This window comes from Suncus etruscus, chromosome 8 (genome assembly GCF_024139225.1).
Source record: "Suncus etruscus isolate mSunEtr1 chromosome 8, mSunEtr1.pri.cur, whole genome shotgun sequence".
Classification (NCBI taxonomy): domain Eukaryota; kingdom Metazoa; phylum Chordata; class Mammalia; order Eulipotyphla; family Soricidae; genus Suncus; species Suncus etruscus.
The window spans coordinates 116,297,757-116,324,412 of NC_064855.1; the positions used below are offsets into that span (position 1 = coordinate 116,297,757).

The 26,656-nt window shown below is 41.7% G+C and overlaps 1 protein-coding gene across 1 annotated transcript in view; it reads right to left on the reverse strand.

Moving 5' to 3' along the window:
* The window catches only part of NALCN (sodium leak channel, non-selective), a 306,322-nt gene that overhangs the window by 10,451 nt on the left and 269,215 nt on the right, over positions 1–26,656 (reverse strand). The window contains exons 28-41 of the mRNA XM_049778612.1: positions 25,724–25,830; positions 20,167–20,287; positions 19,983–20,081; positions 16,204–16,297; positions 15,582–15,688; positions 15,305–15,379; positions 14,007–14,126; positions 12,597–12,665; positions 11,383–11,531; positions 10,370–10,463; positions 6,638–6,770; positions 5,866–5,981; positions 4,523–4,680; positions 3,634–3,784 (exon numbers count right to left, since the gene is read on the reverse strand). Of these exons, the coding sequence (XP_049634569.1) occupies positions 3,634–3,784; positions 4,523–4,680; positions 5,866–5,981; positions 6,638–6,770; positions 10,370–10,463; positions 11,383–11,531; positions 12,597–12,665; positions 14,007–14,126; positions 15,305–15,379; positions 15,582–15,688; positions 16,204–16,297; positions 19,983–20,081; positions 20,167–20,287; positions 25,724–25,830 (1,593 nt within the window). The remainder of the gene's footprint in view (positions 1–3,633; positions 3,785–4,522; positions 4,681–5,865; positions 5,982–6,637; positions 6,771–10,369; positions 10,464–11,382; positions 11,532–12,596; positions 12,666–14,006; positions 14,127–15,304; positions 15,380–15,581; positions 15,689–16,203; positions 16,298–19,982; positions 20,082–20,166; positions 20,288–25,723; positions 25,831–26,656) is intronic.

Sequence of the window (26,656 nt, forward strand, 5' to 3'; positions counted from 1 at the left end):
ACAGCCACACCAGGCTCCTGATCCACACTCGCCCATACATCACATGTTGTTGGTACCCAATTATGAACTTAATCTCCCTTCTAAGAGTCAGACTGCTGGGAAGTTGTGAGCCTGAGATGGAGCTGCTCCGTTTTGTGTTTTATTTGAACAACAATTGTGCCCATTCATGTTTAAATTCAAGGACGATATTTCATGCATAAGTTAACTTCATTTATTTGGACCAAACTCCACATGCCCAGGGCTTACTTCCACAGCTTGCAGTGTGAGTTTCTTGCCTGCTAAACCTTCCTGTGTGGATTATTTATTGCAGGGAATTGCTACCAGACCAGTGTCTCTTGTCCTACCCAGACAGCAGTCATGGGATTCCCTTTTCCCCTCTGGGGAGTGTGGAACACACAAACTCCATTCAATAAACATGGGTTGGCTATGTGCAAGGCAAACATTCTATTCACTGTTATTGTTCTGGCCTCCTAAAATAAGATTTTTAATTTACTCTGGGCTAATGCAGCCTCATGGATTCCCCTCTGCTCCAGAGCTGTAAATGCAGAGCTAACCCCTGGTGGGAAGAGCACAACCCCTCACCCTGGCATGGATCTAGATCCAAGAAGGTTAATCCACCTTGGTCAAGATCACACCAAGGCAAGGCAGCTTGGTGGAAAGCCAAAAGTCCACCTGCTTTTAAGTTTGGGAGAGGGTTAGGAGTTTGTGCACTAGGAGATATGAGGTAGGTAAGAAGCTGCTGTTAGAAATGAGAGCCCCAAGGGAATTTCCTCTATAATATCCCCAATAGTTTATGTGCCTATGCAGGGGAAAAAAAGAAAAAAAAGTCACAAAATAATTATTTTTCCAATATTTATTTATTGATTGATCGATTTTTTTGACATCTTTATTTTGGTGTAGAAATTGAAGTAGATGTCTCTGATTTTATTTTATTTTATTTTATCTTATCTTTCTCTTTCTTTGTGCACTCTGGCATGATTTGATTTCAGAAAAGAGACTATTGTGTGGTGCTTGTCTTTATTGCTGTAGTGCTCACTGAATATTTAATTTGATATTTCTTTCTGTATTGTTGTGGTGTCTCAATTACCTTTTTCATGTCCTTGCTCAAACTGAGGTTGAAAGCCTCTAGAAGGACTCTGCCCATTTTCAGCGTATTTGACTTCCTTTTTTAATTTATTTTTCTTATTTTGCACCCCATTCTATTGCTTTTCTTTCCTTCAAACAAAACCACATAACTCGATTTATTTAGCTCCACCTCTTAAATAGAGGGGAAACAAGGGAGGGTACCAGGACCAAACAGATATATGATCACTAATAGTAAGCTAGACAAAGAGGGGACCACCTACTCTGGCAGCCCGGGGGGTGATGGTGGGGTATATGGGTTGCGGAAAGGTAACTGGGATGGGCAGAGGACAAATTTGGTGATGGGTGTTCCCCTGATTCAATGTTAATGTGTTCCTAAAATACTACTGTGAAAGATATGTAAGCCATTATGATCAAAATAAAAATTAAAAAAAAGAAAGAAAAAAATGAGAGGCCCTTGTCCCATGTCTGTACTAAATACCATCTAGAGGTCTTGGTAAAGACTTCAGAAAACCAGCTCAAGCAATCCTGGGACCTGTTCATTTCTTCCCTTCTTGATTCTAAAATACATTTTAAAGCAAATAGATCCCCACATAATTGGGTGTGAAAGATACATGTGATGTGTGAGTGAACCTGTAATCCTCAAAAATGTAGGGGGCTGTAGCAGGGCCATATTGTGCTCCACATGCTTTAACCCTAATGCAGATTCCACCCCTTTATCAGCTCTCTTCTTAAAACCCTCCCTCCCCAAACTACTGCTGGCTCCCGTGATTTTGTCCACCTCTTGGGGGATCAATTTTATTTTCCCTCCCATCTTTCTATTGTTGCTAATAATATCTGTCCTTGAATTAATTCTTGGACAAAGGCAGAGAATCTGACTACACACACACACACACACACACACACACACACACACACACACATCCTTGTCTAAATCCCTATATTTAAGTTCTGGGACTCATCTGCGACCAGGGTCACAGTGCTCTATTTCCAAGCCATGCAAAGCTCATGGACACAGCCAGGGCCTGAGAGGGATGATGGGGTTCCTGTTCTGAGTAGAATTGTTTTCTTTGGGGGACATCAGGAAACAGGAACGCACTCACTTTGCAGTGCCCCCATCTCCTGAATTACCCCGTCTATTCTCAATCTAGCCTGGCCTCAGAGCCCTCTGAAGGCAGCCTTGTTTCAGAGTCCCTTTCTCCAGAAACTTGCCTCCTGGAGAAAGAGATGCATATTGTAAGAAAAAGGGTTCATTAAAAAAAAAAAAAAAGGAAAGAAAGAAAACAAAAAACCCAAAAAATAACCTCTAAGAGCCAGAGCAATAGCACAGTGGGTAGGGCATTTGCCTTGCACTTGGCCTACCCAGGACCAACCTGGGTTCAATCCCTGGCATCCCTTATGATCCCTCTACCTTGCCCAGGAGCAATTTCTGAGTGCAAAGCCAGGAGTGACCCCTGAGCACCATCGGGAGTGGCTCCCGAACCCAAGCCAAAAAATCCAAAAACCTCTATTTCACACGAATATTTTATGATCAATTTGAGTATTTTTCCCCTCTTCCTGTGAAGCAGAAATCAAATGTATCATATACAGAATCACCTAATGGAAATGTTCATTGTTAACTCGGTCCATGTTTAGCGAGTGATTCATGAGTTAAGGAAATTTTGACACTCAGAGTGCAGGAAGCAGCAAACAGATCATTAAGTTCCCTGGAGAAGTGGTTGTTAATGGCTGATGGTGTGTTGTTATGTTTAAGAGCAAGTGAAAGGAACCTTATAAATTCAGTTGTCTGGTGATACATACAAGTTTCCAGTATTTTTGAACTAATTAGTTCTTGAGATGGCTATCAAAAATATTTTCCTATCAGTGGACTGATTTTTGATTCAATGGTTATGATCATCTAATCATTAACAGGGGCATTCAAACTATGGCCTGCGGGTCACATGCAGCCCACCTCAAATATTTATCTGGGTGTTTTTGCTGCCACTGCCTGGCCTGCTTAGCCACAGACTTATCCAGGGCCCGCAGTGTACATGTGGGATATAAGCAGCACTTTCTGACTCCCCTCCTTCTCTCTGTCTCTCAATTCCTCCTCTCAGTCTTGGGCAAGGTTCATCAAATTACAGCCTTCCAAAGCATGCCCATAGTTCCCATTGAAATACTGAAAAGACTATTGGTTTAACTGTACTTGTTCATTTTAAATATTGTATTTGCCCCCCTTTTTTACTTTGAAATAAGATACATTTGTTCATATATATTTTTAAATTATAATCTGGCCCTCCAACAGCCTGAGGAACAGAGAACTGTAACCCTGTTTAAAGTTTGAGGACCCCTGCATTAGATGATGATGATGTAGATATTTCTGGGGGGCCCTGCACAGGGGAGCCAGCTGAGTTTGTACCAGGATTCAGAGTGGAATTATGTGATAACCATAGTGGATAGTGCAGTTGCAGGGAAGTTAAGTTTCCTGGTGGGAGAATTGGGAGAATTTTTCTCGACTCCCTTCCCCCTTTGAGAGGAACCAGAAAGCCCACTGCTTTGGGGTTCACTCACGGCTCTGATGCGCTTCAAGCACTTTTTCAGCCACATGCGGATGGTCTGCTTGGCCACTTCCTCCTCAATGGTGTACTCCAGCTGCTCTCGGGCCAGTAGCTCCTCCAGCTGTAAGCTCTTGCGGATGTCAACAGACCGATAGGACAGCATGCTTGGGGGCAAAAGAAAGCAATCACCAGGCTGACTTCTCTGCCATGAGCACTCAATGAAATTTGAAAACCCAGACATTGGGGCATCCTTCTACCCCACAACACAGGTTTTTTGATGTCTTCCCCAAGAGCTGGTGAACTTGTCTAGAAGAGTATAATTTCCTGGGTATCTGCTTCATGCCATGGCTAAGTGTCATAAATCCAAGAGGCTTAGAGAAAGTTCTAAAGCAGTGTGGATAAGGTAAGTGATCTTGTATTCAGATTGTGGAACATTCCCTGCGGAAGGAAGACTGTCCCTTTCTGTTGTCTTTATGTTCATCTCTGGTTGGTTAATGGGCTGACTTGGGGTATCATGTAGTTGTCTTATCCCCATTCCCTCCCAATGAGTGTGCTTCCTGGTCTTCCTTGTGAATACAGCAGCATGCAAAGCCAAGGTCAAGGCCTGCTCCCATGTTGACCTGAACCTGGTGCCTTCCCCATTTGAAAGGGGATGGTGGCTGCCTCCCTTCAGGCACCTAATAATCATGCCTGGGGGTTCCTTGAGAGTGTCAAACCCCTACTTCTCGGTTCTAAAAAGCAGAGGGAAATGATCCATCACAATAGTCCCCCTAAAAGATTTGCCTCACACAGGAAGACAGTCACCTTGCCTACCAGCCCTGGGAAAGGTGGTGTTTAGGGTCAGGAATCTTGTAAAATCTGGGATAGTAGCAGCACCTGTGCTCAAGGCCCCGGCCCCATACCTGAGGACATCATGGAAGGTGACGTCGCCGCCATTGTGCAGACGCTCCATCTCATAACACATGTGCTTGAACAGAAGCTTGTCCTTGTCCAGATCCACCTCCAGGCGGCCCCGCAGAAGCCGCAGCAGAAACTTCACACGGAATGTGGGGATCACCCCCTGGAAGGGGCATAGGGCAATCATGTCAGCTCTGGGTATTGGGGCATCAAATACCCAGCCCCTCTGAGCCCACTAAGGTTCTTCCCTAGATATCTTGATGCGTCACATGTTAATTCAGAGACCCCTACTTGGGCACAGCTGAGCCCTCCACAGAAGACAGCTCTGTCAACTCCAGTAGCTGCCCCCAGGTTCCCATGTGTGCTCATGTGCACCCATAACTCTGTTGTGTGCAGTCTATCTGTCCTACTCAAACACAAGCTGTGGCTCTTCAAAGACTGGCACCTTCCCTCCCTTCTCATTGCTCTGTCCAGAACACCCAGAAGGCACCCCCCTCAGTGTGTTAAGAAGAGGAAGAGGAGGCAGACTAGGACTGCCTCAGTTAAACCTAGGAAATCTGATTTCTGCTTGCTTTATAATGCAAACATGTAGATGGGGAGTCCAATAGGGCTCAGTATAGTAACATCCAGGCATTGCTTTTTTTCCTTTACTGTGCTTCAGTTCATATTGAAAGCAGCAGGACTCACAGTGCAGTTGATGGTGATACTGATGCTCACTAAACTTCATCCCTGCTGCTGACCCACCCAGCACCAAGACTATTTCCTCAGAACCCCCTCAGAATCCAGGCATTGCTTTTTTTCCTTTACTGTGCTTCAGTTCATATTGAAAGCAGCAGGACTCACAGTGCAGTTGATGGTGATACTGATGCTCACTAAACTTCATCCCTGCTGCTGACCCACCCAGCACCAAGACTATTTCCTCAGAACCCCCTCAGAATCCAGGCATTGCTTTTTTTCCTTTACTGTGCTTCAGTTCATATTGAAAGCAGCAGGACTCACAGTGCAGTTGATGGTGATACTGATGCTCACTAAACTTCATCCCTGCTGCTGACCCACCCAGCACCAAGACTATTTCCTCAGAACCCCCTTTGGTGTTGTTTCCTGTTTCCTGAGTGTTTGTGGACGAGGAAAGGACACGAGGGGGAAATCTTTCCAGTTCGGTCCCTTCTAGTACACCTGGCAGAATTGCCAGCCAGAGAGTTTTGTATGTCACCCAAAACCCTTTTGGTGCATGTTGGTTGCCAATAATAAAGCCTTGGCACTGTCTTCAGCGTGGCCTGAGCCAAATTTGGAGGTGATAGGGGGTACTGGGGGGGGGGAAAGCATGCAGCCACATCCATCCCTCTACCTCTCTCTTATCATCCACCATATTCCATATGATTTGAAAATGGCGAAGATCATTATAGCTTAAAAGCTGGTCCTCTTCTGTGGAATAAAACAGTGAAAAGTTCTCCACAATGATGGCTAAGGGGAGAAAAAAAATTCCATCTGTTAGACAATTGTGCAAATCTGCTGTTCTTAGGACAAAGTAAAACAGCTATTATAAATAATGGATTTTATCACCTACATTATCAGCCAACATTTTTAAGTGCTTTGAGTGAGATTTCCTAGCTGGCACATGCCATCCTTGGATTAAGCTACTGATCCAGCTCCTGCAAGCCCCAAACACCATAGCCATGGGTATAAACACACATTCTGTGTCACAGGAGACTCTTGCCAACTGGCATCGACTCTCCGATGAGGGTTCCAGGATAGGCTGAGAAGGTCAAATTGAGTTCTGGGTGGCCCTGCAGCTGGGACAACAACGTCTTTCTCTCCTAAGCATACATTTGATGATTTGAAGCTCTGAAAGTTTGCCCTGTTGATATTAGTTCAACATAATCCAGGAGAAGAGTACATCTGAAATTTACGATCATAATAAATAGTGAAACTCTTGGCATTACAATCAGCCTCCTGTCTATGACCTTCACAAATCTTCAGACCTAGAGACATCCACTTATAATGAATAGCATAAAGCACCTGCCCCAAGCTACCTGGATAATGACTTGAAAATGGTACATAATTATCTAAGTACCAGAGCTTAAAGAGATTTTAAAAACTAGTTTATGAACATCACTTACCCACAAGCAGATTCAGCATGATGTAGGCAATGATGACATAAAATGAGCAGAAATACATCAGAGCCCCGGCATAATTTCCACAGTCAGTGGCCCAGTATGTGTATTCATCGGGGGTGCAGAAAGGTGGCTGAACCTAATGGCATGGGGGTTTGAGTGGTGGGGTCGAGGGAGGGTGACAAGAGCAGAGCAAAAAGGATTTCTGTCAGTTGACTATAGTGAGAGACATAAAAGCTTCTCATAAAAGCTAACTAACTCTCAAGAATTCCTCCAAAGCAGGACTGATTTAATCACTGAATCAGAATGATAAAGAAGAGTTGGTGGACGCCATGTTTGTAGTCTCAGAGCAGCTTTCCCAGAGCAGTGCTTTGTGAGAAGTGAAAGTGAGTGACTCCCCCACACAGCCCACATTCTGCCATCCTCTCAGTATCCATCATCCTGGACTACCTGCAGAAAGTCCACTCAAAAGGTATGGACATGCTCCCTGTACTTATCTAATGAGGCACAAGTTAGGAAGATGAGTTCTCCATTATCAATTACACTGACCTTGTGTGTGGATCCTTGGTCTTTACCTTAAAGCAGGGGTCTCAAACTCAATTTACCTGGGGGCCACAAGAGGCAAAGTCGGGGTGATCCTTGAGTGCAAAGTCAGTAGTAAGTCTTGAACATTGGGGGATGTGACCCAAACAACTAAAAAAACAAAACAAAACAAAAAAAGATTTCCCTGGAACAGGGCCACAAAATGTTGTATGGAGGGCCGTTTGCTGCCCACGGGCCGCGAGTTTGAGACCCCTGCCTTAAAGAATGCACCTACATTCATTGGAAATAAATCCTGGACTCCTATGTTTTGGCAGGGCTATTTACAATAGCCATGATCCAGAAACAACCCGAGATCTCTGTACACACAATGGAGTATAACTTGGCTATGACAGAAGAATCTTGTGTTTTGTTACTTGGATAGAACTGAAGCATGATGTGCTATGCTAATTAAGTCAAAGTAAGACAAATCAGTAACAGGTAGTCTCACTCAGAAGTGACATGTCAAGAAAGTTAAGGCTTGAGTCATAGGACAGTGGGGGGAAGCACTTGCCTTGCAGGTAGCTAATCTTGGGTTGATCCCCAGTATACCTTATTATCCCCTGAGCCTGCCAGGAGAGATCCATGAGTGCAGAACCAGGAGTAAGCCTTGAGTGAGTGCTAACCCAACAACAACAACAACAACAACAACAACGTAAAGAAAGCAATCTAGGAATTAGACATTGGCTAGTGACAACCAATTTGTCAACTCTGATTATGGACTTAAAGCTATCAAGAAAGGGATAGAAAGTGTAGAAGGAGGGATGGAGGAGAAGAGACCCAACCGATGGAGAGTGATAAAGAATTACTGGCATCTTAGTGGGAAGTGTGGTGCAGTAATATTTTATACCTACAGCATAAATGGTAAGAATATTGTAAACCATGTAACTTCATACTTCTGGAGTAATATCAAGTCTTCTGGTTCCACTTTGGATAATGTTGGGAAGATCAATAACAATAATGAAAATAAAAGAGACACACACAAAAATAGAAAATAAAAGAAATAAAAGGAGGGAGATATGGGAGGGGAGAAAGAAGAAAGAAAATATGGAAGGGGAAGGAATGAAGCAAAGAGGGGAGAAAGAAGAGAGGAAAAAGGAAAGGAAGAAGGAAGTAAAGAGGGAAGGAAGAAGGAAGGGAGGAAGAAAGTAGGGAAAGAGAAGGAAGGAAGAGAGGAAGAAAGAACAGGGGAAAAGTAGAAGAAAGAAAACAATAGAGGAAAAAGAAGGAGAAAAAGGAGGGAGGGAGGAAGAAGGGAGTAAGGAAAAAGAATGGAAGGGAGGAAAGAAGGAAAGAAAGAAGAAAGGGAGGTAGGAAAAGAAAGAAAATAAGGAAAAAATGGGAGGGAGGAAGAAAAGAAGAAAAGAAGGAAGGAAGAATGAATGAAGATAGAAAAAAGAGAGGAAGGAAGGGAAGAAGAAAGGAAAGGAGGAAGGTAGAAGGAAAGGAAGATAGTGAAGGAAGGGAGGGGATGGAGGAAGAAAGGAAGAAGGGAAGAAAAGAAAGAAGGAAGGGAGAGAAGGATGAAGAAAGGGAAGAAAGCTGGAAGAAAAAGGGAGGAAGGAAGGGAGGAAGAAAGGAAAAAAGAAGGGAGTAAGGAAGAGAGGAAGAAAGTAAGAAAAAAGACAAGGAAGGGAGGAAGAAAGGATGTACAGAGGGAGAAAAAAGGGCAGAAGGAAGGAAACAATAGAGTAAAAAGGAATGAGGAAAAGAATGGAGGGAGAAAGGGAGGAAGGAAAAGGACAAAAGGAAGGAAGGAAAGCAGGAAGGGAGGGAGAAAGAGAGGAAGGGAGGAAGGAAGGGAAGAAGAAAGCAAAGGAGGGAAAAAGAAACGGACAGAGAGCAGAAGGAAGGGAGGGAAGGAGGAAAGAAGGGAAGGCAGGAAGGAAGGCAGGAAGAAAGAATGGAAGGAAGGAGGGAAGGAAGAAAGGATGGATGGAAGAAAGGAAGGAAGGAATGATAAGTCCTCTGTGAAGACCCAGTACTGGCCGAGCAGATCTGGTTTTCTTACAGAGCCATCAAGCTGAGATGTGTGGGAAAGTAAAAGATTGGGGGTGGTCTCTCAGTTCTGGAACCCTGCTCTGAGGTGCTGGGTTTATCCAACACTCCCCACTCCTTACTGGCCTCTTGTTTCTTCCAGACTGACTTCTTATGCCTTTCCTGGGCAATCTGCTGGGTCTTTAGCTCATCCATACCATTACACTTGAGTTGGCAAGTTCTGTGCCACTCATTCATGAATCAGCTCAGATGATGGCTTTGCCAAACGCCAGGCACAGGCTAATGCAGTGGACACAAACTCTGTCTCATCCATATAGTACTGTGCCATAACTACATGGGTTGCTGAAAGGAACATTTATATTCACATCCAATCCAAGGTCAGGTGTGCTTCCTCAACGGCACAGGCCACATTTTAAGTGCCCCGAACCACATATGACTAACTGGTGATGGATACAATGGTGGCCATCTTGGTAGAAATCATTTGTGGACAATATGGCTCTAGAGATGAAAGAAGTAAAACAAACCAATACTATGACCATTGTGATAAACTCCCCAGAGGAGACACCAGCAGACCAGAGACAACTGCCAGGTTAGTAGGGGGTTTCCTGAAGGAAGCTGAGCTTGAGGGAAAGTGACCATCAGCAGGAGGCCTGCAGATGGGTAGATGGGAACTCAACAATGCTTCTTGAAGAAGCCGTGTAATCAATAAAGTCATGGACCTCACAACGCCCTTGCATTTATCAGGAGTCAAGCGCCTTCAAATAAAACTGAACCCCTTTCTCCTGCACCCCCAGTCAAATAGCTCAAAACCCAGTTTCACATTAACTACAACCCTTTCTCTCTGTACTCATTTGCCTAAATAATAAAAGTAGGAGGAAGGGAACACTAGTGAGAATGTGATGCTTATCTACTGAGAGCGAACTAGAATAATTTAAATTGTGTTCATCAGATATTTTTTCCCTGTAGGTTCATCCATTTCAAAAAATACCAAAACAAAACAAAACAAACCCCCCCCACCCCCAAATCTCTGCTCTGAAGACCAGATGTGCATTTAGCACATGGATTCTTGACGCAGGCGAGGATAATGTTGATGATATCGCCCTGAGAAGGAGTTTTGATCAGCTTCTAAATCCAGGCACAGTGAGTAATGAAGCTTCTCACCATACAGTCATGCATAATCTTATTCCAGTCTTCGCCTGTCACTATTCGGAACAGCACAGTAATAGCTTTGCCGGCTGAAGAGAAGTTCGCATGCCTAATTTAAGAGAGAAAATAAAACGGAATATGAGTAATGTGGTTCACCCCCAAGGAATAATAGTTATCACCCCCAAAGCTGGTAAGTTTGGGAGCACATTCGGTTGCTATGTGACCAGTTGCAAAGGTTGTCTACTCTCTTATTTGCTAGTAAGACTTGAGTCTGAAGAACCCAATGACAGTACCAACTTATGGCCATTCATTAACTGGCAAGGGACTAACAGGCAATTAAAAGAGATTCCTCTCTCACATGAATTTTACTAGCAAATATGAACTCAGGATCATCTCTTCATTATATTAAAGACAATCACAGAACTAGAAGTTCGGGCAACATTTGGCATATTTGGAATTTTTGGTGTGTTTGGGATGTATCAGAATTTCAAAAGACACTAAGACAAACTTTCAAAATGTAACATAATCACTAAACATTGTTTTTCATATAGACTAGTTTGAGGCTTATAACATACCATATTAAAAAATAAAACAAAAAGGAAGACAATGCCATCTAAAATTCTTTCATTTAATAATATTTTATATTTGTTAGGGGATGCAGCATGTGTGTAGATTAAGAATATGCTAGAATTCACCCAGTTATCAAAAAATCACCCAGTTATCAGAAGAGGTTATTATTCCCAAGTGGTGGTGGAATTGTTCATTTTTTTCTCTTTTTTTTGTGTGTCCTAATTTTTTAAGATTTCTAGAGTAAACATCCATACTATTGTGAACTGAAAAAAAAGTCATTTAAAATTTGTCCACCGAATTTTGTTTCTGACTGCTTCCTCCTCCCCCACACGCCTTCTAGATCTTGTTTTTTATTTTTTAAAAAAACACAAAGTAAAACAAAATTTGGGATTTTAGTGATTTCATCACTGAAAAGAGCTTTCTTGATTAAGTGAGTGAAAAGAGAGTCAGCCACCCACCTGTTAATGTTCTCTCCATACTTCACGGTACCAAATAAAACCACCCCGGCAAAAGCATAGCAGAGTAGCAAGAGGAACATCCCCACTATGATGAAGAAGCTTTTATACATGCTGACTACCACGGTCAGCAGAAGCATCTTCAGAGTTACCTGGATGAAGGCAGAAAGGGGGGACAGCAGGCAAGAGACAGGAAGAACTGTTCAAGTTACGAATTAGTCACCAAGAACTGGGAAGGAAATAACATTCCAGCAGGTTGGCACAAGAGATTGATTCTCAAGGATGGCATTTGAAAGTTGCTTCCAACTTGGCATTAAATATGAATTTAATGTTAAAAAGTTAAAAATTCTGGGGATGAACAGATAGTACAGCAGATAAGGTGTTTGCCTTGCATGCAGCAGACCTGGGGTTAATGCCCAGTGTCCCATGTGGTCTCCCCACCACTGTCAGGAGTGATTCCTGAGTATAGAGACAGGAGTGACCCATGGGCACTGCTGGGTATGGAGCTCTAAACAAACAAACGAAATGACAAATTCTACTTGTATTTCAAAGCAGTCAGTCTCTTGAGTTCAGTTAAAAGCTATAGTCCTGGATTTCCCTCTTTTCCACTCCCTTCACTTTTCGGTTCTCAGTGTTAAAGGCACATAGCCACATGCTTCTTCTGCAAACAGACATTCACAAAACAAATCTAAATAATAATTAAATACCACACAACCATCAAATGTAAAATATAGTCATTGTGTGGGTCTATGTAATGTATAAGGAAGAAATCATGGTGAAGACTAAAATCAATCATTTAATGTAAGAAAATGAATGCAGTTGTATGCACACCCCTTTCCAAAGAATATTAAGAAATATGAGATCACAGTCTGGCCCCCCTATGCTGAAGATGATTTTTTGGGTAATAAAACAACTTAACCTCATTAAAAATTAAATTTTTTTTAAAATATTATGGTCATTTGCTTGCATGCCTGCTATTTGACTTTTATTTGCCCCGAGGAAGAATACAAAAACAGCACAAATATCAAACTATCAACAAACAAACCTAACAACAAATGACTGATTCTCTTATTGTTTTGTATTTGTGCATTGTGACTTGCAGTACCTAGTATCTTGCTGACTACAGCCCCTCCAAACCCAGCAGGAGCTCAAGTTAGGCCTTGTTCCTTTCTTGGTGTACATGCGACCATTGAGGGGATGTTTTGCCTGGTACTTACATGCTTCCCACAGATGGAGAAAAAACGAAAGACGATCACGCACGCGCCCATCATGTAGGTGTATGCATTCTGAAAGAAATACAGACTCGTGTAAGGCTCCCCTTTCCTTTCCAAGTCCTCTCTGAAGTCGAGGGAATAATTAGTTTATAACGTGAAAATTCCTTTAAGAAATTTATCTAAAGAAAGGAAAGGGGGGGCCGAAAAGGTCACTGCCCAAAGTCATGAATAATTATGAGCTATCCAATCAACTCTCAAATGAAACTGCCGGCTCAGTCTTGCTCGGTTGAATTTTCTTATTTCAAAACTGATTTTACATAAAAGCGGGTCCAGATCTTCCTAGGAGTCAGAAAAACTTAAGATTAAAAAAAAGTGTAACATAAAGAAAGATCAAGGGAAAATGGAGCTTTGGGGAATACTGACAAAGAGGAGTAGATTGTTTCCGGGTGCAGGGGGTGCTGGGAAGAGATGGACTGAGCCCCAGTTTCCTTCTTGGCACCATCTCTGACCACCTGTGCATGAGTCAAAACTGTCTCTCTGCAAGGAAACCAGGTTCCTTCCTCTAAAGCATGATCCATGCACAGCACAGGGATAACTTGATGACTAAGAGACAAGCTTCCTCTGAGCAGCAGAGTTCCTGCTGGCGAGTGTGGCAAGAACTACCTTGGCATTAAGCTGGTGCCAGAGCTTGATGATTCGGTAGGAGCCCCACTGTGCCCAGTGACAACAGCCACAGATGGGGTTCTGGGAAGGAGGCCCGGTGAGGTGCTGGGTGAAGAACAAGGATAGGAATGTGCCCACATTGGATGGGAATAGAACCACTCTGGAATTTTTCCTCCAAGGACTGCCATCAAAGACAAACCCACAAGGAAGGTGTACCCTATAAATGTATACTGGGGTCAGAAATGCCACCCTGTAGAATAGGCAGGCAGGGCTTTAATATGGGTAATCTTGTGTCAAAGGACACCCATACTTTAAAAAATTACTATAACACTGTAATTACCAAGTTATTCACACTGCAGTCATTTCAGGCATAAACTCTTCTGTTCCAACACCAACCTCACTACCAGTGTGACCTTCCCTCCACAGTGACCCCAACTTCCCATTCTTCCCTCTAGACTCTCCCATTGCAGGCATAGATTTTCTTTATATTGTTTGTGACAACACACAGGAAAGTGTTTCCACACTGGGCCTTTTTATTGAATTTATAAAGGTCTTAGTCTCTCTGCTTTTAGTTCTCTCATACTCTGAAAATGGGGTAAACTAGAGCATCTTTAGGGTCCTTCTGGCTCACATGCTCTAAGACCTGAGGGAAATTAACCTGTTACTTGACAGTTAGCTGTCATGGATCGAAACAGGACAGAAATAGGGTGATCTGATTAGAATTAAAATAAGCCACAAACATGTACCTACCAGGAGGGCAAAGTGGAGCACCACCCAGACAATGCCAAGGGATGTCACCAGCAGGTCATATCGATTTCTTCGGCTTTGCCAGAAGCCAGCAGGAGACATTGCGATGATTTTCATGGTGACCTAGGGAAGACAGTGATGAACAAATAAGCTCAGCATTTAGCACAGACCTCAATGAACAGACCACAGGGATATTTTTATAAAGTACTTTTTATTTTTTTTTTGCCCTCTTCTTAAATGTACATTTTTATTGTAATTATGGTAACAAAGAATAGTGTTGTCTTATACTTCTGGGACAAAGGTTTCTGTATTTATTACAGTTAAAGTGTCAAAGACCATCCACCATTGTCCTTATATCATTTTCATCTTTTTTCTCCTCTAGCCCTTCCCTCTGTCCTTGATAATTTTTTTCAGAACTACAATTTTTTAAGGTTAATAAATTAAGAAAAGAAATCTTGCATCCATCCATCTATCATCTATATTCTCTTTCTACTTACTCACATCTCTACCTGCCTATCTATCATTTTTTTCAAACTTGACTTGCTCACAAATTCATATTCTTCACTCTATTTTCCTCTTACTTTATGTAAATTTGATAGCAGGCCAATTTTCTTTCTCAAGTAAAATATTTTGGAAACCGTTAACTGGAACAGATTAAAATAAGGCACTGGTTGTATTTCTAAGATGTCTACACTGGAAAGGATCTTATTTGGATCATTCCTTAGAATAACTGTGTTTGTACTAACTCTCTTGGTCACCCACCACCTTCCCATAGGACTCCCTAAAGTATACCACTGGTTGGTGTCTCTTGTGATGTGTTGGAACTCACACAATTAGAAAGATCAACACTGGCACAATCAGTAATCAATAGAATTTTCTAATTCTTGAAGTTAGAAAAAAATGCAAAATATTAAGTGAAGTCTCTGATCAAATTCAGAAAAGTAGCCTTAACAAATATTACAAGAGTATGCTAATTTTCTCCCTGATTGCCTTGCTACAAAACCCAAAACCCAATAAGTTTAAGTGCTATCCAAGGGGGAGGATGTTTTGCTTTTAAACAATCAGGGTTGTCAGGAAAGATAGTACAGTGGGTAGGGCACATACAGGCCTTGGGTGTTGGCCAAACTGGGACCAATCCATGGAACCAAATATGGCCCCTCTGAGCACTGCTCAGGAGTAATTTCTGAACAAAAAGCCAGGAGTAGACTTTGAGTGTTTCAAAGTATGGGCCCCTAATATAAAATAAAACAATAAAAATGTGATGCCTTTTATCTTCAGAGCCAGGGGACTCAGTGCTGTACCTCTAGAACAAAGATGAAGGTGAAGACCACTGACATTGTTGCCAAAGGAACTGTCACTGGATCTTCCACATCCCACTGTGAAAAAACAAACAATACATATGTTGTTGTCCACACATTTTCTCCTCTCTTTACCCAGATATCATAATAATAACATTGAATGCTGTTCGTGACACCATCAAAAAGATGTCGTGAAGCTATGATCACTTGGGATACATCTTTCTGGATGCAACAGTGAATCCAACAACCATTTCCAGAGTCTTACATGCCCACCAAATACCTTAACAGAGAGCAACACGGACTGGGCCAGGACAAGTAAAGCGATGGTCCTCTTAAAGAATGGGTGCTGGGTGATGTCATACATCTTAGCTCTAAAACCATCATTATCTGGAAAAAGAAAGGTCCAAGTCAGGCCCTTTTAGACACAGATCATATTTACTATGTCTCCCATTGCCCAAATTCTCCTCTGAAAATCTATTTTGCATCCATCCCCCTCCCATCCAGTTGAATCTCTTCTGCAGTGTTTTGGCCGAAATGGCTGGCGGTGAATATTTAAGACAACGGGGCATGACGCTGTCCAGATTGGAAGGAAAAGCGGATCATTCAATTTCTGTCGGCTTGATCCAATTCACTCAGATGGATGGAAAGCAAGCCCAACTATAGTTTCTTTAAAAATTTATTTTTTTTCATTAAGGCTTATCCTGGGAGCAATGAAGCACAGCCTTTGGGTGGTTGATTTTAATAGCCTACGGAGAAATGTGTATTTGGGAGCCTGTCTCTATATTAACTTATGCACAATGGCCTCCTGGCTCATGATGATTATTTTAATTGAAATCTGAGACTCCTGGGGACACCCTGAACATGAGGGTCCGACATGAATGGGATCAGAGCATCTTTGGTACCCGGGCGCGGTGGGAGATGAAGAGGCTGAGCGATCTTCAGGCGGCTCTTCAGATCTTCCCATCTTCTCTGATCCACGGTTAGCAGAGCTGTGCCCTGAATAAAGGAAAGCAGAATAGGCCTTTGTCCAGGGCACCACATGGACCAACGACACTCTGAATGGGAGGGTAACATAAACACAACCGATTTGGGGTTTTAACATAAACACGGTCTTCCTATATTGTGGTGGTTGATCAAATCTGGGCAGAATTTGCTAGAATTTTTAATGTCAAGACTAGATCTTGAGAGCAGACACTCTCGGCAAAATAATGGCCATAATTTCTTGGAAAGATTGTAGTCTTCTCTGGGATCTGGGGACACAAAATATCTGGGTGTGGAGGACTCTGTGGAAGGGCTTCTTTCTCCCAAGATGACATTTCCAGAAAGAATTATTTACTGCCCAAATGATTAGGTAGGAAAGCTGTCGCCTGGTGGTAAATGGCCAAAGCCACTACTTCTATTTAAAGGTACTGACTTAGTTCACTTTTTTTGATCTGTAAGGGCCAAACTAGTATGAAGGGGTATGAAGAAGCCACAGTATATAAGTAAGAAGTCACACACAAGTGATCACTGTCTAAATGATCAATTCATCCTGTATTCTAGAGTAAAGCATTTAATGAAATCGCAGGGGAAAAATGCACTACAGTCCACAGCACTTCATGACATTCGATTATAAAGACAAAAGAAGAATAAAAGAAATATGGAATAAACTGATACCCCTCCTCTCAAGTCCCTTCCCTTTCCCCACCAGTCCTATTAGCTTCTTTTCAGTTTTCAACATTTTACTCTCCCTGACATTTTTGCTTACGTACATACAACTACATAAGAATGCACTATTTTGAATTTAAAATTTTATAGAGTTGGTGTCCAGTATTTGCTTATTCATGAAGTTTTTTTTTTATCTTTAAAAACACTATGCTTTCTATGCAACTAGATACTAGATATACCTAGTTTTATGTTAATTGTGACTACAGTTTGGGGATGTACAAACATGAATGGTTATAGATTTGAGTTGTCTGGTCTATAAACACTGCTGCAATAAACAGGCCTTATCACCACCTGGCAAATATCTAGGAATATTTCTCATCAGAGATGCTCTAGGACAGAGGTCCTCAAACTTTTTAAACAGGGGCCAGTTCATTGTCCTTCAGACTGTTGGAGGGCCAGATTATAATAAAAACAAAAATTATGAACAAATTTCTATGCACACTGAATATATCTTATTTAGAAGTGAAGAAACAAAATGGGAATAAATACAATATGTGGCCCGTGGGCCATAGTTTGAGGACTATTGCTAAGAGAATACTGGCTGGCAGAGAGAAGAGGCTGGAATTAATGTTTTTTATATTTACCTGCAATTGCCAAGTTATTCCTCTGAAGAGAAGTAAGCAAACAAATTTACTACCAGTGAGCACCAGTGTTTCTATTTCCTTATATTCTTGCAAAATGTCTGACTTGGTCATTTGAATTTGGCTATCTGATGAATGTGAAAATGTATATAATATGATTTTATTTAATTTATTTATTTAATTTTTATTTTGGGGCCACTCTTGGTAGCACTGGAAGCTTACCTCTTGACTCTGAGCTTAGGAATCACTCCTGGCAAGCTCAGAAAACCATATGGGATGCCAGGGATTGACCCCAGTTTGGCTATGCAAGGCAAATTCCCTCCCCACTGTGTTGTCACTCCAGCCCCTCTAATATTGTTTTACTATGAAGCCAATGCATCCTTTTTTATATATAGAAATGACATATTCTTGTCTTCCTCAATGTATTGTTCATTGATAAGTTTGTTTATTTTTGTATTTAGATACTTTTTGATGCTTTGTACAATAAAAATATGTATAATGCACATGAACATGACACATATTTTGAACTTGTTGGGGTCAGGGGCCTTTAAATTTCATGAGATCCAATATATATATTTGGTTTTTGGGTCACACCCGGCAGTGCTCAGGGGTTACTCCTGGCTCTACACTCAGAAATCGCCCCTGGAAAGCATGGGGGACCATATGGGATGCCAGGATTCGAACTACCATCCTTCTGCATGCTAAGTGAATGCCTTATCTCCATGTTATCTCTCTGGCCCTGAGATCTAATATTTTCATGTGCCATAGTTTATTTCTTATTTTTCATCGCTTTCTTCATGAGTATTCTAGAGTATCTTTCCCTCTTATTTTCAATTCACTTTTTATTCTATTTGGTCAATTTTTGGCTTGAATTTCAGGACCGGTAGACTTGTCCAGTGATCAGTTTCTTTCGTCAGTATTCAAGCAGTTCCTGAAATCTATGAACTGACTGATTTCTGCTTCTCTTCTGGAATTCCAGTCTCTACTCCATTTGCCTGACTCAAAGCATCCACAGAACCCTGGCTCCCTCTTTCAGTTCCATTTTCAACTGAACACACTGTGAGACTTCAAGATACTCATTTTTGAAATGTGTTAAGAAGTAAAATAGAGGGGCTGGGCCATATGATCTCTCTCTTACACAGGCTTCTCAGGACCTGTGTTTAAGTGAGTTAGGGCTCAAAGTGGAGGAGCTGCTAAAAAATCTCCCCCTTTGAAAGACTGAACAAAATGACACTCTCATTAGGCACATATCAAAGCTGGCAGCTGACTGAGTAACTGTTCCACACGTTGAGCCTGGGGAACCATGAATGGTACAGTCCCATGAGATGTGGTCCCCAAATCAGAGTTCTGATGGAACTGCATGCAAATCAGTCCTCACCATGAATGACGAGATCAGCATGGTGCTTGGCAGAAAATGAGAGCCTTCATTCCATCAGAATGACATCTGAATTTCGACTTCTGAATTGGAAAACTCAGAGGCGGGGCTGAACTAGGCACCGTTTCCAAATCCTGGTCCTATTCTGGTTGTACTTTCTACTCTTTATAAGTTACTTCAGCCTTCTAAAATATTTTTATTTCAACCATGCATTTGAGCTGTGAGAATTACTAACATCACATGTAAAATGTGAGCACCAAATAAATGGCCCTCATTTCAATGATTTCTTATTATTCCAAAAGGCTGATTCCTGTATATTTGAGGCAACACAACCATGCTCAGAAGAGTGATAGAACATGTTCTTGCCCCCTTTTGATGGAAAACTTTTATTTTTTCTAGAGTGAGCTCTTGCAGGGATCAAAGAGCTCTTTGAAACTCAACACACCTTCTGAGTTCATAAAGTGGGTAACGTTTGCATAGGAAATGAGAAAATATTTTTTATGTTGCTTAAATTTCCATTTAAAATGTTCTATTATACTCCATACCCCATTAAACTTTGAAGTTCATCTACAGAGTTACAATGAGACCTCCAATTTCTATTTTGTTATTCTGGTATTCCCTAAAACTTGTGCATCCATTTCAACAATTATGGTTTTCCTAACTTTTGAACATACTTTTATTTATTTATTTATTATTTATTTTTGCCACACCCGGTGACACTCAGGGGTTACTCCTGGCTATGCAATTGCTCCTGGCTTGGGGGACCATATGGGACTCGGGGATTAAACCTAGGTCAGTCCTGAGTCAGCTGCGTGCAAGGCAAACACCCTACCACTGTGTTGTCACTCTGGCCCCTGAACATACTTTTAAATCTCAATAAAAGAGATGTGCTTTTCAGTGGTCAGAGAATGAATCTCATTATTCGCCAAAGAGATGATTGACAAAGGTGCATTAGAGAGCTCAAGTGAGAAGCCTGCAAAAAACAAGGCTGTTTGGTATTTGGGGGCCAAGAACTTACCTTGTTTTCATTGAAATTAGCAATCACCACTCCCACAAAAAGGGTCAGTCCAATCATGCAACCCAGGAAGACAAAGACATGGATATAGATTCCATGCATCTGTAGAAAGGAGAGACATAGTCATTCATCAAGACCAATGAGAGCAGCTATTTCAGTGTTCAAGGGCTTGCATATTCCTGCTTACCGGTCCTACGCGATGAATAATCACATCCCTCACTTCCACCCAGCCTTTCAAGGAGAGAACTTCAAACAACGCCAACATGGCATTTCCTACATTGTCGAAATTAAAGTTCCGAGGATTTGCCCTGCAATTCAGAAAGCAGAATGTTTGTTGGATTGGCCACAAGAAGCAAGGACCCATGCTGGAACTAAGGTGCACTTTTGCCCTTGGAAGGTGGGGCCTCAGGGCTGCTTCAATATAATGCATGGATGAGAATAAAATGATGGTATTTGGTATCTGGCAAGGATGCAGTGTTCATTATTGAGAATACAAAAGTTACAACACACAACTCAGAATTGTGCTTCAGAGGTTCTGCAATGATTCTGATTGGAATGAATTAGACGGAGGACTAATGTAGTGCCTATGAGAGATGTTCACCAAGGGACACCAGGGTTGGTTGTGAAGATGGAAATAGTTTATACCACTGAAAGGCTTTTTATTTTTTTATTTGGTTTGGGGGCCACATCTGGCTGTGCTCAGGGCTTACTCCTGGATCTATGTTCAGAGATCACTCCTGAAAGTGTTTGGGGAAGGATCTGAAAAGGCACACATTACAGAATTTGTATCAGTTTATGAGTGTGAGAGCAGTAGAATGGGACTTAGCCATGTGTCTTTTGCTCTGTGATATGTTCCTGAATATTCTGGCACAGACATGTGATGTAGAGGAGGTTCCTGAGATGCCCAGATGGGCTTGCTCCCACCTTAGTTAGCTCCAGATTATTCTCTGTCTCTCACTTGGATTCCCTCTTTCAAATCCAAGAGTTCTCCACTGAAGCTTCTAGAGGCTCTCTATGCACCATACAATGTCTGTACTCATAGCTGATTTCAAATTTACAAATTTCCAAAGCACTTTGGATCATTCTACAGTATGCAGAGATTATGAAATACAATGAAAAGCACCCAAACTTTCCTACTGTTTCAAGCCAATGTTCATTTCATTAAAATAAAAACAACAAGAAACAACAAATTGCCCTCTATCATTTTGGGGACAGAAGAAAGAAGAGGAAATCTTTATCTGACATGCCTATGCCTCTTCCCTTTCCTTTCCAATTGCAAAAGTGAGGGATGAAGAGATTATACAGGGAACTGTGCATTTGAGTTGCGTGTAGACAACCCCAGCTCAATGCTGGGTGTTGCATGTGGTCTCTCGAACATCATCAGGAGTGATCCTTGAGTGCAGAGCCAGAAGGAAGCCCTGAGCACTGCCAGATGTAGCCACCAAACCAAAAATTAAACTTTTAAGAAGTGAATTTGGGGGCCAGAGTGATAACACAGCAGTATGGCATTTGTCTTGTATGTGGTCCACCTGGAATCAGCTTGGGTTCAATTTCCAGCATTTCATAAGGTCCCCGAGCCTGCTGGGAGTGATTTCTGAGTACATAGCCTGGAGTAACCCCTAAGTACCTCTGGATGTGGCCCAATCCCTCCCCCCAAAATGAGTTTTTCTATGAATGCATTTCCTTTTAAGTATCTTGCTTAGTATTTGGTGTGAGGTGAGGAGTGGGAAGGTGATCCACAGAGAACTTTAGTGTTTCTTCCTTTCTCCTTCACTAGGGCTTATTTTAAATTTTTACCAGTGGTAGTTGGGGCCACACCCTATGTGCTGGGGGGTGGTGCTGTGAGGTGTCTGTGATAAGGTTCAGAGCCTCCCCCTTCTCAGGCCCATGTCCCATCCCTTTGAGCTACTTCCCTAGAGAGCTCCTAGAGTCTCTCTGAAATAGTTTGAAGATTTTGACAATCATATAGTCCAAAACAATGATTCTTAGATGACTGTTTTTGTGTCTTTGATTTTGAAGTGGCTTACTGGTGGTATGGGAGTCTTATTCCAATGTTTTGAAGAGATCTCCATATTGGTTTGATACTCAGGACATTTTTTGATTGTGATGGAGAACTGAACCCTCCTGAAGTAGCATTTGGAATTCCACTGAATTAGAATTGCATGTGACCACTTTTTCTGGCTAGCTTCTTTATCAAAATTTATTTATTAAAATAAGAAGTAATTCTGACCATGTAAAGTGTGTGTATGTGTGTGTGTTTGTGTGTGATTTAGCATTTTTCCACCACCTTTAGTTTCTTAAGGCATAACTATAATCATGGGGGCAGAAGAAAGAAGAGGAAAGAATCATGGGGCTGACCTTTAGTTATTTTCCACATATTTGTGTTTCTACTATTGAATAGAGAACTAATACAAAAGCACAGAGTTGAGTCAAGGTTGAGGAGTAGGAATCATTTCTACCTTGCATAGAAGTTCTGCTTTGAAATGAAGACTTAGGACTCAGGGTTATATTTTTGTAAGTGTGAAGGTTTTATATTTCTCTGGGCTTTTCAAAACAAACTGTCCTTGGTGGAGGGGGTGTAAATTAAGCAAAATATATTTCGCAACTAGAAAGAAGTGTATGGATTCTAACAAGGCAATTTTCTCAAAAACGAATGATTTGAGAAACCAATTCCTATTTGCATATGATGTAAACCTTCTTCCCTATTAGTTTTCTTTTCGCAGAATGCTTTTGGTAAAAGCTGGATTTGTTGCATCTCAAACTTCTTTCATGTTTTAACTCTTTCAGAAGTCAGAATATATTAAAAATACATTTGTAGGGTTGATCTAAGGAAAACAAGATGCAAGGTGACAGATTTGAACAGTTGGAAGGTATATTTTTAAACACTTTGAATATCTGAATCCTTTCTGTGGGCTTAACTTGAGCTATTAAAATGAGAACCTGAGAAACTTGGACCTGCAACTACAGAGAATCTCGTTAAATCACAATCAGAATTTGCTGTCACTTTTCCTGTTTCTCTTCCTTGAGTTGTTCCACAAGCCTCTTTCTTCATCATATCTCCCCAATTTATAAGATGAAGACATTGGTTCTGTCCTCACATTTTGATCTATCTTCTATACCCCAATGACATTTAATCTAAGTCCCTGTGTTCATGCTGGAAGAAAGTGTCCCATTTCACCTCTGGAAATGGTGCAGGGATGGAGGAAATAAAGGGGAGATCTTGGCCTCTCCCCAGGGAAATGGGAAGGTAGGTCAAAGACATCATCCAAGTTGCCTCTCACCTTCCTCCGCTCTCTAGTCTACAGAAGCCAGGCCCCCTGGGTGCCTCTAGGTTTGCACATATGCTTTGCCTTGCACCTTGGCAATCAAGTCCCCTTGCTCTGTTTCTTCCCCTTGCCCCACTCAGTGGCCAGATTCCTTTTCCTCCTTCAAATATGAGCTGTGGGGTCCTCTCTGAACTTTTCTCTCTGGTGCAATCACAGTTTGAAGTAGGCACCTTCCTTGAGTGTCTTCTAGCACTCTTTGACTTTCTTTTGGCACCAGGGGCTGACATGGCAGGAAGCTACAGAAACAAGTTTCAAACCTAACCCTGTCACTGGCCCCTCTTCCAGACTCTGCATGGGGTATAGATGAATTCCCAGTCAAATGTTTCTGTTAAACTTAGAGCACAGGGTGGTTTTTGATTCTTTTTCTTAACATATACCAGTTGAGGTGTTTTAGACTCGACACTATCTGGTATATTTTTCTGCGTACAATAGACCAGAGAGTTATAAGGGAATTTAGGGTCTTATTCAGGCTGCATTAAAGATCTTAGCTTATTGTGTCAAACTGTTTTTCATTTCAGTCTGTTCTCTTTGAAACTTCAACAGGCCAGGGACCAAAACTCTTCTTCAAAACCAGAGTAATATTGGTGAGTAGTAAGTACTAAATAGCATATTTATCATAAAACAATGTACTATGCTCAATTTTTTCTCATACATTCCATATCCCTATCCCTCAGAACTCTGCTTAAAACAAAATATTTAGTATTTGTAAATACTATATAAAATAAATAAACAAATAAGTATATGTAAAACGTATATATAAATATAAAAATAAAATAAATATCAATCAATAAAACATAGATAAATAAAGTAAATAAATAACATGTTTTAATTATTTTGATAAAAGTAAATATTGTTCCTCTATGTCTGAGTGGTAGTAGCTGATTTTTTTTTCATTTTTGGGCCATACCCTGTGATGCTCGGGGTTACTCCTGGCTATGTGCTCAGAAATCAATCCTGGTTTGGGGGGCCATATGAGATGCCGGGGGATTGAATTGTGGTCCATCCTGGATTAGCCACATGTGAGTCAAACACCTTACCACTGTGCTATCACTTCGGTCCCACTAGTAGCTAATTTTAAAAACTGTCATAGGGTACCACTGGCAAGAGTTATACTTTTATCTCTCCTGTATGTTCTAGTCCCTACTGATATCATGGGGTATGTTCCAAATCTCTCTGGCCACATTCCAGTTAGAACATCATTAGTCTCTCTCATGAAGTTTCATTCCATCAGACCTGGGGATGTGCTTGGTGGCAGGAGTGAAAGGTCCCACCACAGAGCACATGCCTGGAGGTAAGCCTGTTTCTCGTGATTGGGACGGGCCATTTTACTTCCAGCTTTGGTCTTCAGGACACAGCAACACCCCATCCTCAGTAGCTCAGCTCTCTTTGTAGCTCGCTGAAGAAGACGGTCCTAGGTCTACTGGAGGAAATCCTATTCCCTTGAAAGAGTTTTGCTATTTTACTTTTTAGGCTTTGGAACTACACCCAGCTGTGGTTAGAGTTAACTATTTTGTGATCAGGCATCATATGGGGTGCCAGAGATAGGACCCAGACTTGTTACATTTAAGGCAAGAGTCTTATCTGCTGTATGTGCTATGGCTTCAGCCCCAAATTTTGACATTTAGTAAAGGACATCTACTGTGACCAGAGCAAAGTAGTTATTGTGGTTCACGTGGGTATCTAAGAGGTAAAAATGAAATAAAAAGGGAAAGAGAATAATCTTGGGAGGGCAAATGAAGCTGGTAGAGCCCAATTTTCATTCATGACTGGGGATAGGGAAGGCTGGCAGATTCTACCCAGGGTCTTTATGAAAATAGATGAGCAAGAAGAAAACTATTGTTCGGGCTGGGCTGAAAAATGCTTGGGAAGCTCCTTTTCAAGAGAAATGGATATTAAAGAAAGAGCTCAAGCTCATCAACTGTGTTGCTGAAGGGTTCCTGACAGAGTTCCAATAAAGGGACTCCTTTGATGCAAATGGAGTTTAAAGTGGAAATTGCTCAATGATTTAGCTTTCTCCGCAACTGTGAGGAGAAAACCAGCTCCTGTCATAAAACTGTAAACTCTGGTGAAGTTTAGTCAGAATGTGATAGAGAAATCTCTGCGCTTGATTCTTAGAAACGTTTTTTTTCAAGCTTGTCTAATTTCTAAAGCCACAAGGATCTACATAAATGTTTTCAGAGCGCTAGAAAAACACGACCGCAATATCTCATTCCATTTCATGAAGTAACGTGGGCTTGTGTGTGTGTGTTCATTGTATACTTTCGCATTCTTTGTAATTCATGGCTCAGCCTTGTATTCCTTAACATCATCTTTACATTCCTAACAGAATTGCTTTTAGTTTCATGCCATATTAGCCTCTTTAAAAGCCTTAGATTAATAAATCAAGCATTCTTCAGGTTAATTTTCTGCTATGCTTACCAAACTCGGGGCACCCAAAATCCAGGCTTCTTCTCTCCAGGTTTTAATTTTAAATTTAAATTCTTGGACACACTTACATTAATTCTGAATATTCCGTTACAATCTTCCTAAAACAGGGAGAAAAACGGGGTGGGGTGGGGGGGGGGGGGAAGAAGTGGTCAGAAAACAGAGAAATGAACATCACGAAACACTTCTTTATTTAAAATAACAAAGGTCTTTTGGCCAAGCGCAGTGATGTGGACAGCTAGTCAGCAAACAGGAAAGATGAGAGGTTCATGTTGACACTGAAACAAGTAGGTGGGCCCCCGATCTGAAGGAACTTTCTTCCAGGGAGAATAAACAAAGGGTGTCAGAGCACATGAAAAGATGCTCCACATCACAAGTCATGGGGAAATGCATGCAAAACCACAATGGGGGGCCACTTCACGCCCACTCGGAAGCTATCATCAAAGAGCCAGATGACAAGCTTTGATGGAGAAGGGCAGCAATTGGATGCTCGCAAGAAAGCCTCATGCACTGCGGGTGGGAGTGGAAAGGGGTGCCGCCACTTTGGTCCTTGGAAAGAGCAGTTCCAGCAATTCCACTCCTCTGAAAGTAGAACTCCACACAGAAACCTGCGCACTAAGGTGCCCTCATGGCCATTATACAAGGCCTTTGCTACTAAGGCTCTAGAGATGGGTAAAAGATCAGGGGGTAGGGGGCTGGAGGGATAGCACAGCAGGTAGAGCCTTTGCCTGGCATGTGGCCAACCTGGGTTTGATCGCCAGCACCCCATATGGTCCTCCTAGCATGTCAGGGGTGATTTCTGAGTGCAGAGCAAGGAATAACCCCTGAGTGCTGCTGAGTGTGGACCCTCCCTAAAAATAACAAAAACATTCAGGGTCCATCATTGGATACTGAAATAAGCACTATGGAATGGTCATCATGAAACTA